This window comes from Scomber japonicus, chromosome 7 (genome assembly GCF_027409825.1).
Source record: "Scomber japonicus isolate fScoJap1 chromosome 7, fScoJap1.pri, whole genome shotgun sequence".
Classification (NCBI taxonomy): Eukaryota; Metazoa; Chordata; class Actinopteri; order Scombriformes; family Scombridae; genus Scomber; species Scomber japonicus.
The window spans coordinates 27,399,603-27,410,100 of NC_070584.1; the positions used below are offsets into that span (position 1 = coordinate 27,399,603).

General features: G+C 38.8%; 1 protein-coding gene across 1 annotated transcript in view; it reads left to right on the forward strand.

The window, feature by feature from the left end:
* LOC128362404 (disks large homolog 1-like) overlaps window positions 1-9,780 on the forward strand; it is a 110,656-nt gene extending 100,876 nt beyond the window's left edge. Inside the window, exons 18-26 of the mRNA XM_053323149.1 lie at window positions 1,791-1,854; window positions 4,394-4,409; window positions 5,195-5,236; window positions 6,341-6,391; window positions 7,007-7,108; window positions 7,682-7,854; window positions 8,033-8,142; window positions 9,098-9,189; window positions 9,674-9,780. Of these exons, the coding sequence (XP_053179124.1) occupies window positions 1,791-1,854; window positions 4,394-4,409; window positions 5,195-5,236; window positions 6,341-6,391; window positions 7,007-7,108; window positions 7,682-7,854; window positions 8,033-8,142; window positions 9,098-9,189; window positions 9,674-9,780 (757 nt within the window). The remainder of the gene's footprint in view (window positions 1-1,790; window positions 1,855-4,393; window positions 4,410-5,194; window positions 5,237-6,340; window positions 6,392-7,006; window positions 7,109-7,681; window positions 7,855-8,032; window positions 8,143-9,097; window positions 9,190-9,673) is intronic.
* Window positions 9,781-10,498: the final 718 nt, after the last annotated feature.

The window sequence follows — 10,498 nt, forward strand, 5'->3', positions numbered from 1 at the left end:
TTACTTGTTTTTTCTTCACCTGCTCTTCCTCTTCTCTCCACACCCTCCACCCCTTCCTGCTAGTCTCTCCCATTTTCTCCAACTCTTTTCCTCTTATTTCTCTTCTCCTATCTTTTTCTTTCTGCTCCATCTTCTCTTTCTGTCTTTTTGTCTCCTCTCTTGTCTCTTAGCCTCCTTCATCTTTCCTTTCCCCCCTCCTCTTTTTGTTTTACCTATTCCTCCTCTCCTCTCCTGTCTGCTCATCTTCATTCTCTTTCCCTTTCTTTATCTCTTTCTCTTTTTCATTATCTACCCCTACCTGCCACCCATCCTCCTCCTCTAAACCTCCATCATCTCCTCTACTTCCTCCTCAAAGTGCTTCTCCTATCTCACACCGCATCCTGCTTCTCCTCCTCTCTCTTTCTCCTCTCCTCCTCTTTCTGCTCCATCTATTCCTCCCCTTCCTGTCATCCTCATTCTCTCAGCCTGTTTTTTCACATCCTCCACCTGCCCATCCTTTTCTTCACTACCTTCTTCCTCTCCCCTGCATCTTCCTCTCCCTTGCATCCTTTCCTCCTCTACGGTCCTCCCCTTTTCTCTCTCCACTCCTCTTGAGATGGAGTAGAAAAGCAGATACAGGCTGATAGAGAGGAAAGGAGGAGCAAAGACAACTTATTTGCTAGAGTAGAAGCATATATGTGCTCACATGAAGGTATTGTTGGGTTTTAAAGCCTTTCAGAGCCGAGCTGTCATCAGGGATTAAAACCAAATAGGGCCTGCAGTCCAGCATTTTTTACTTATTATTGTAATTCTGCTGCGGACCACACTGCTGCTGGTCTGTTTTCACTGATTTTTTTTTTGGCTGACTTTGTGAGGTTAAAAGCTGCATTATGTAAGACTTTTGCATAAAAAAGACATCTGGCTTTTCAACCTAAATTAGAAAACGAGGCTTCAACAGACGAACAGGTTCCTTAAGTGAGATTCTGGATATTCATCTTATTTAAAATTCAAGTGTTGGATGTGACCACCAGCAGGAAATGGCCCTCAAATCTAAATTTAAACTTAAGAGACAAACGGGACCTTGACCGAATGGCTTTTCTACATTTACTTTAAACTTGTTTTGATCTCCTTTCACTCTCATCGCTTTGCATTTAGTACGAGTCACAGCACATTCAGATTAGTGGATGTATGCACATGCTGTCAAGTTACATAACCTGTGGATATTCATGTCATGAAATTCAATCAGCTCCCTCTCCCCACTATTCAGAAATCCCCAAATATCACAGTGCTGCTGAAACATGAGAGAGATTACAAAAAAATAAAATATAAATTCTAATATACTGTAATAAACTACAAAATAACCTCTTGAATAAAAGGTTAATATATGAGATTTTGTCATTGCTTATTTTATGAGGGGTTAATGTAGTTCCAGCTCTCCAGATGTTTTCAGCTGCACCAAGATGATTATGTATTTATAGTATTGAGCGTCTAGACATGGGATGAGCTTTAGGGTCTTCAGGGACTTTGACTTTAGTGACTATCCCCCCACAGAAAAATATTGACCACCTAAGCAATGAATAATGTTGGACATACCTGAATAAAGTCCCAAGATTGCTTCTGAATAACTTATATTTCCCTATATTCCTGAAAGGAACTTCTTTTTACTTATTTATGTCTGAAAAACCAACTCATATCCACCATCTGAAGAAAATTCAAGCTGCATTTTGTATTTGTGTCCTTAAATACTCTTAGACGTCTTTTATCTCTCCACATTTCTCTCAGTGGTTTTTTCTTGTCCTTCCTTCTCACAGGGCAGAGAAGAAGGAGAGGTCGAGGTTAAAGACGGTCAGAGTGTCGAGGTCTCAGGATAGATCGGTGAGTAGCAACTTATCATATAAACCCTTAAAATCAGGACTGGGTCTCACAAAGGTCAGCAAAATGACAATTAAAGTACAACTTTCTCAACCTGACAAAAGAAATGTGGTACTAACCTGTTGGGTTCATTACAAATATCGCTCACAACTTTTTTGGAAAATCAGCAGTTTTTTACACCATGAAAGTAACACAAAACACATGATTAAAGTAAAAAAAGTCTCTGTCATGTTGTGTGTGTGTTTCTCTATGTTTGATCAGGGTAGACAACATCACAGTTAGAGGCAAAAGTCATCTGTAGATCTTTTTTTTTTTTGTTAGTTTGGAAAAACCGCTGACTACATCAACAAGCTCTGCAGGCGTGTCATCAATCCCTGCTGTTCAATATAACAGGACAGACGTCAGAAGAAATAACAAGTCTGTCTTTTCATCCAGAGCATCTGGACAAGACTAAAGGTTATTACTGGAAAAAATGATAAAACATTTATAAGAGAGTGCTCTTACTCAATGTGTGCCATAAATTGCAGGTACATGTTGGTAAAATTATAACAATCAACAATCTCACAACTATAATGTGTTGTCTCAAACCTCAAGACACTCTTAAGAAACTTTAATATTAGATTTTCAATGAACTTAACTTATCAGAGGAAAATTAATGAGAATGTGTTAAGATGTTGTTAAGGTGCAAAAGGAGGTGAGACATTGTGTTATTTGCAGTGGAAAGTCATTTTTCATCATGTAAATGTAAATGACTGTGTTATTAATCAATCATATTATGAGATCTCGAGAGCTTATTATGTTAAATATTCATTAAATCTAAATATAGCTTTATGAATACTTGATTTTTAATCCAATATTTAAAAGGTGTGACTAGAAAAGAAACACATTTAATTGTTTATTTGGCTGCAGCAAAAGAAGAAACCTTTATGCTGTGCTTTCTATATGCCACTGAGACTAAAACAACGGTAATTAAAAACCTTAAAAAAACAAACTAAAAGCCAAGCAATGAAATAATGAAGTTTGCAGCACAGACCCAAAAGCAAGTCAGTGTGTAATTAAGAACAGTGGTAGACAGATTACTTTGTTGAAATCACTGGAAATGTATTCCACAGTAGCACAAAAGCTAAAAGCATCTTTAATTGATTTGTTTTTAATCCTGCCAACAAAAATAAATCTAAAAACCCTGAGAGGTCAAGCTCGGATAGATTTTACTTCAAGTATTTATAAGCAGTATTTAAACAGGTAATAAATGGTTTATAACACACTATAATGTAGTTGTAAGCAGATATACGTGTGTATTAATATAATAGTCAACAGCTATAAGTCCTCCTGTTGGCACCTACAAATGGAGGTAACAGATAATGGATTACAGGTGTAATGATATAAGATATGTCCTCATAGAGCAGTATACATTAATGCCTGTATACTGCCCCTGAATGCTAAATGGGGGGATGTAAATTGTTTATCTGGTTTTATTATAGATGGGCAGCATTTAGTTATTTAAAAACTAAATCTTTGATAGACTGAAAGCCGGTGGTTGAGATTGTTGTCATGACTCATCAGCAATGTTTTAATTAGCTGTAAGTGTCTGAAGAGAGAGCCAGAGTTAAAGGTAAAAGGAAACTGGTATTAGGATAGTTATTCATCTTTCTTATTTGACAGGTGAATTAATCAGGATCCCTGTCAGCAAAGACATTTCTTTCAATTACTATTTTTTCCTTTTTTTTAATGAGGAATGAGTTCATAGTCACCAGTCACAGTAATATTATACTACTGTTTGGTCTCTGATTAGCAGTAAAAGTTGCCACAATAGCTGCAATAACAGATTTATGAGTTTAATAATGCTGAATAATAATAATGGCTATATGTTGACTAAACTCTTCATATCAAACTACTCGGAGAAGTGTAGATATTCTATAACTATTAATTCAAGAATTTAGTTATAATGAATTAAAAGTACATGAACTTAATATTTGCAATGTAGCGAGTTCCAGTCTGAGTTCACAGGCGAGGCGACAACGTGACTTTAATCACACCTCTAAGAGCGTGATGAAGAGAGCTGAGACACGAGTCTAACACAAGCTATTGATATCACTGTGTTGTCAGCTCCCTTTCTCACTCCCTCTCTGTTTTCCTCGCACCGTGTGAATCAGCAACTCTGCATTCAGCAACTCTGCATGGTGAAGAGCTGATAATTAAAAATGATCGTACACACGCACATATGCACACACACACAAACACACACACACACACACAGAATCACACACACACAGTATCCCCTGGCTCTATGCTTTGAAAGACAGTGCAATTACTCTTGTGCACTCGTAGCCTGTGTGTGTGTGTGTGTGTGTGTGTGTGTGTGTGTGTGTGTGTGTGTGAAGAATATAGGACCCATGAGCTTTCAAATAGGGCTTGTGCTGATAACCGTCAAGATACTGTTGTGATCATATTCGGTATGATGATTAATAGTCTCTCTCTCTCTCTCTCTCTCTCTCTCTCTCTCTCTCTCTCTCTCTCTCTCTCTCTCTCTCTCTCTCTGCAGGATCAGGATGATAAGGGTAAGTATTCTGCACATCAGTGACATCTACTGGTCAGAGTATGTAACTTCATACTGCTGGAAAACCTGACGTACAGTGTCCATTTCACTGTCACCCTCATCTTCTCTCAGTTTATCCTCTCCTCATCCTCCTCAGTTCAGAATAACGAGATGGAGAGAGGGGAGGTTGAGGATGTATTGAAATGGACTCTGTAAAGTTTGAATTCATGGCACCTCTGTCAAGGATAGGTCGGTTAAATCAGTTCATCATGTAAAAACATACATGTGGAAATACATTAATTTACTGACTTAGTGGAGCAGCTCAGTGGGTTGGTCAGAAGTATGTGGACACATCTGTCAACATATAGTTATTTTTACTTTTGGTCCATGTGTTGTCATAGTTTGGGATAAGCCTGGGAGGTGGTCCTCCATCTCTTATCAGTGAAGCATTGACCTGTGAGTCCTTGAGAGTCTGTAATATTCAGGTGTCCACATACTTTTGGTCATGAAGAGTAGGTTTTCAAGGTGATGTACAATGCATGCTGGGATATGCTCCAGCCTCCAAATACAGAACATGGATGGAAGAATGATATTGTGTGCTGGATGCTTTCTATAATTAAGTGAGAGTTTGTGTTTATTAATGTTGTGATATATGTGATGTGATATATAGAATGTGTGCATATATATATGTGTGTGTGTGTGTGTGTGTGTGTGTGTGTGTGTGTGTGTGTGTGTGTGTCTGTCTGTCTGTATATGTGCTTCTGTATGTGTGTGTGTTGCTGACTCTGACCTGTCTTGTCCTTCCAGAGCTGGTAACCTCTGGCACCAGTGATAGTGAAAGTAGTTCCTGTAAGTCTAGACCCTCCTCTCTCTCTTTCTCCCCCTCTCTCTCCTCCCTCTCTCTCTCTCTCTCTCTCTCTCTCTCTCTCTCTCTCTCTCTCTCTCTCTCTCTCTCTCTCTCTCTCTCTCTCAAATTCAAATTCCAATAAGCTTTATTGGCATGATAGATCAGAAATCCGTATTACCAAAGCAGTACAGATTACTGACGTTGACAGATGATAACAAGTAAATATACGATATGCAAATATCAACAAACATATTAAATGCAATATGGTAAAATACTTTTTTTAACAGATGTAATTGAACATATTTTGGTGCTATTGCTGTACATTGACTCCTCTCCCCACGTAGATAGGGCAGTGTCTGAAGGTCGGGGAGATGGAAAGACATATATTATTTATTTTATCAAAGAAAACCCTCCTCTCTCTCTTTCTCCCCCTCTCTCTCTCCCCCCCCCTCTCTCTCTGTCTCTCTCTCTCTCTCTCTCTCTCTCTCTCTCACACACACTTTTCTCTCTGTCTCTCTCTCTGTGTCTCTGTCTCTCTCTGTCTCTCTCTCTGTCTCTCTCTCTCTCTCTCTCTCTCTCTCTCTCTCTCTCTCTCTCTCTCTCTCTCTCTCTCTCTCTCTCTCTCTCTCTCTCTCACACACTCGTTAATTTTTTTATTTTATTTTCAAACCAGCAGCCACTTGCAATAGCTGCTGGTTTGAGCGTGTGTGTGTGTGTGTGTGTGTAACTGTGTGTGCCTGCCTATTGATGTTTCATGCACATGTGTGTTGTGATTATTGTGTTTTTTATGTGCATGTGAGTGTTTGAGTGTTTGTGTGTGTGTGCATGTGAGCATGTGAGTGTTTGAGTGTGTGTGTGTGTGTGTGTGTGTGTGTGTGTGTGTGTGTGTGTGTGTGTGTGTGTGTGTTTGAGTGTGTGTGTGTGTGTGTGTGTGTGTGTGTGTACGCGTGTGCAGGTTACCTCTCTCTGCTTCGCCAGCTCGCTTTTCCAAAGCTGTTGAAGAAGTTTAGTCCTTCAGTAGAAAATGATAAGGGGTTTGTGTTGCTGTCAATAATCCTACCCGCTGTGCCTCTAAATGTGTCCATGATTTCTGTTTATCCAATCAGCTGGCCAGGAGGAGACTCTCCTTACCTACCAACCAGTCATGCAGCAGGAAGGTCAGTGTTTAACTCCCAATCCTCACTTTATTTTAGTTTCTTAACAATTATGTATTGTTTGATATTGACTATAAAAGTTATTAATGTGGAGAACCTTGGTGGCAGCATCCCTGGTTCAATTCCAGCAAGGGACCTTTGCTGCAAGTCAATACCCTCTCTCTCTCCCTATTTCCTGTTAGCCTCTATGCCACCCACTGTTAAATAAAAGCCCAAAAATACATTTAAAAAAAAAGGAATGTTATCAATGCAAACTTACCTTACATAGTTGGTTATAAGAAAAATAATTAACTGCCTCATTAAAAGTGTCTACAGAGGGGGTTGAGCATAGCTCAGCGGGTAGCACTCCCGCCCCATGTGTTGAGGCTACAGTTCTTGTTTCCTGTCTCTCTCCACTGTCCTGTACATTAAAGGCAAAAAACCCCAAAAAAATATACTTAAAAAAAAAAAGTGTCTATAGCATGTTTAACCTCTTACATTGAAGTGGTTAGTGCTACTTCATCTTTTACATTAACATAATTAAAAGATCTGGATAAGATCTGGATTCTTGGCTTAATTCAACTTAGTTTGTTTCTTGTGTGTTTATCGATCTGGTTTTGCTGTTCTGTCATTTCCCAGTTAATTACACGCGGCCAGTCATCATTCTTGGACCAATGAAAGATCGAGTTAATGATGACCTCATCTCTGAGTTCCCTGACAAGTTTGGCTCCTGTGTCCCACGTGAGTGTTTGAACTTCAGGAACTCTGAAAGACACTAAACGATGCTGGAACTTTGCACACATTACAAAAAACTATAAAATCATGTTTATGATGCCATAATGAATACTGACACATCAGCTTAAAATGATAGTATGTTTCATCATATGGTTTTCAGTACATTTTTATGAACTCACTAGGAGTTGATGTTTAGCTCGCCAAACTGAAAGGAGTTTCCGTGATGTAACTTTTATCATACTCTGCACTCGTCACTGACAATTTAAAATGATGACTTGATAATTAGCCTGGAAATTAAAAAAAATATTTCAAATGTTAGCTGAGAGAGGTTGTGAATTAAAAATTGAAATAAGATGCCATTCTGTTAAAAAACTTCAACATTTAAAACCTGGAAAATCTTAAATGCCTTAAAAGTTTCTTTTACACAAGATGAATTGTGAAGATAAATTCTGTTCATTTACTGCAAAATAATACTTGAACTTGATCTAGAATTTAAGCCATTGCAGAGTTTGCTTTGTGTGTATAATCAGAGATAAAGTTTGAAACAAAGCTTACTGTGTATACGTCCGTGTTCCTCAGACACAACGCGGCCTCGGCGAGACTACGAGGTGGACGGCAGAGATTATCACTTCATGTCCTCCAGAGAACTCATGGAGCAAGAGATCCAGGAACACAAGTTCATCGAGGCCGGCCAGTATAACAACCATCTGTATGGAACCAGCATACAGTCTGTCAAAGAAGTCGCTGAGAAGGTGAGTCACACACACACAGAGACATGATGAGTGGAGGAGAGAACACGAGGAGACAGGAGATATAATACAGAGGACAGAGGAAATGGAGAGTAACGATCGATGGAGGATGGATGAGGAGGATGGGAAGAGCTGTCTAATTCTCTCTCTCTCTCTCTCTCTCTCTCTCTCTCTCTCCTAGGGTAAACATTGTATACTGGATGTATCAGGGAATGCGATAAAGCGCCTCCAGATGGCAGGCCTCCACCCCATTGCTATCTTCATTAGACCAAGCAATGTCAACAACATCCTGTGAGTAAAGTTAATAAACTATAAACGCAACATCCTGTAAATAAAATGAAGAAACTACATATACAACATCCTGTATGTATCAATGGTAGAATCCTGACAATAGTATCAACAATATCAAACAACTTCAGCAACATTATTGTTATAAGTTATTGTAAATGAATGTATTTTGCTGTGCTTAATTTGCTAAGATGAAGCAGCTCTAGCAGCTTCTTGCAGTTTGCTTTATTAGAAACAATAGTAACAGCAGTCAGCTCTGGCCTAGCTCTGGTTAAAATGTTTAACAAGCTGCCGGTCAACTTATCACGCTATGAAACCTTGAGGGCACACCAGTCTTTAACTGTGTCCATAAACAGATAAATATATCTTAACGATAAAGACACAAATATACATTTTGAATATAGGATACTACCCACAATGCTTAGCAACTAACAAACTCTATATAATTTAAAGTTGTAATGCCTAAGATTGATTTTGTGACACTATGTTTCTGTGGTGACAGCTAAGTGGTTCAAATGATAGATCTGACAAGTATATTTATTTTACACATTTACCAGGGTATCAAACCTTTATATGCAATGTGCAGTTTGTACATCTTTAGTGCTAAGTCATCACATTAATCTGATGCAGTTCCAGTGTAATAAAATATCATAAATAACAATCATAAGATCATAAATATATAATTTCACTTTGCACCTGTTGAACTTCACAGTGAGGTCAGGTCAGAGAAGCAATATGAAACAGCAGCATCTAAACCTTTTTACTGTTATATGTGGCAAAATGTACAAAATGTGGTATGAAGATAAATTCTGTTCATTTACTGTAAAATAATACTTGAACTTGATCTAGAATTTACAGTGAGGTCAGTTAGTTTGATGCTAATTTTAAATGAATGTAAAAGCTGGTTTATGTTGTTTTTCCTGCACCTTGACATCTGAAGTCTTCTGTGTGTCTCTAGAGAGATGAACAAGCGTTTTACTGAGGAGCAGGCGAGGAAGACTTACGACAGAGCTGTCAAACTGGAGCAGGAGTTCACGGAGTACTTTACAGGTTAGTTATGAGAAAGCACACACGTGTACTGTACATACACAGGCTAGCACTGGTTAGCCACATGCACCTGAACCCATTTATGACTCATAAATATACTGTAATGAGAGAGTTTACCACCACAACTCACATGTATCTGGAGGTAATGTAATATGGCCACCAATGTAGACATGGGAATGACATGTCCTGACTACAGAAGCAATCTAATTGCCCTGAAATACATAAAAATAAATAAATCGTAACATATACACATAATAGATACACACCCCCACATATATCCACACACAAATGTAATACATAATACACATACTCATACTTACATAAATACACATACACAAATGTAGATGTGTTAAATCAGAATATCTACAGATAGGTGAATGACTAGAACAAGTATTATTATTTTATTTGTATGACTCTCTCTCTTTCTTTCTCTCTCTCTCTCTCTCTCTCTCTCTCTCTCTTTCTCTCTCTCTCTCTCTCTCTGCAGCTATAGTCCAGGGCTCGTCTCTAGAGGAAGTGTATTCGCAGGTGAAGCAGATCATTGATGAGCAGTCTGGTCCATACATCTGGGTGCCCACCAAGGAGCGGCTCTGAATAAACACACATATAACTACATGTTCACACACGCACACACGAACACACACTTTACATTTTCAACACTTCCCACTTCTCTGATTTTCTATTATCAGCCTGCTTCCCTCTCTCTCTTTTCTCTATCTCTCTCGTACACACATAGAGGTTCACACACACATCTATATATTTACACACATAAGCACATAAAAGTCTGACGAGGCTGGGACTATCTGGGACTGCTACTTCCTAAAGTGGGAGGAGCTCATGTCTGTCCAGCAGCCTATTGGTGGATCTTCCTAAAGCTCAGTTCCTTAATGTTTAAGGAGGTGGTTCAAATCAAGGCGACATGTACCATCATCTGATTTGATTTCATTATTGTTCTTATTATTGTTGTTGTCGTTGTTGTTTTCATATTAACGAAGGGTAATGCATTCATGTATGGGTTTGTAATGATAATATTGTCACCAAGAGGCAGACTTTTGCACGCTGTAGCTTTAAGAGCATGTTTTTGGGACAAAATCTTGATCTCCTTCCCTGTCTGTCTGTCTGTCTGTCTTTCTTCATGGCATTGCTCCTGCTTAGAGTTTCTCTTTCTGTCTCTCTTGCTCTGTCTTTTTCTGTCTTTCTCTCATATTTCACCCCCCCCCCCGCCCCTTCCTCCTTTTAGATTATCGACAGGTTTTAAATATAAGGTGGAAGTTTAACAATGCGCCCGGGCATTTTGGCATGGCAGGCCAAA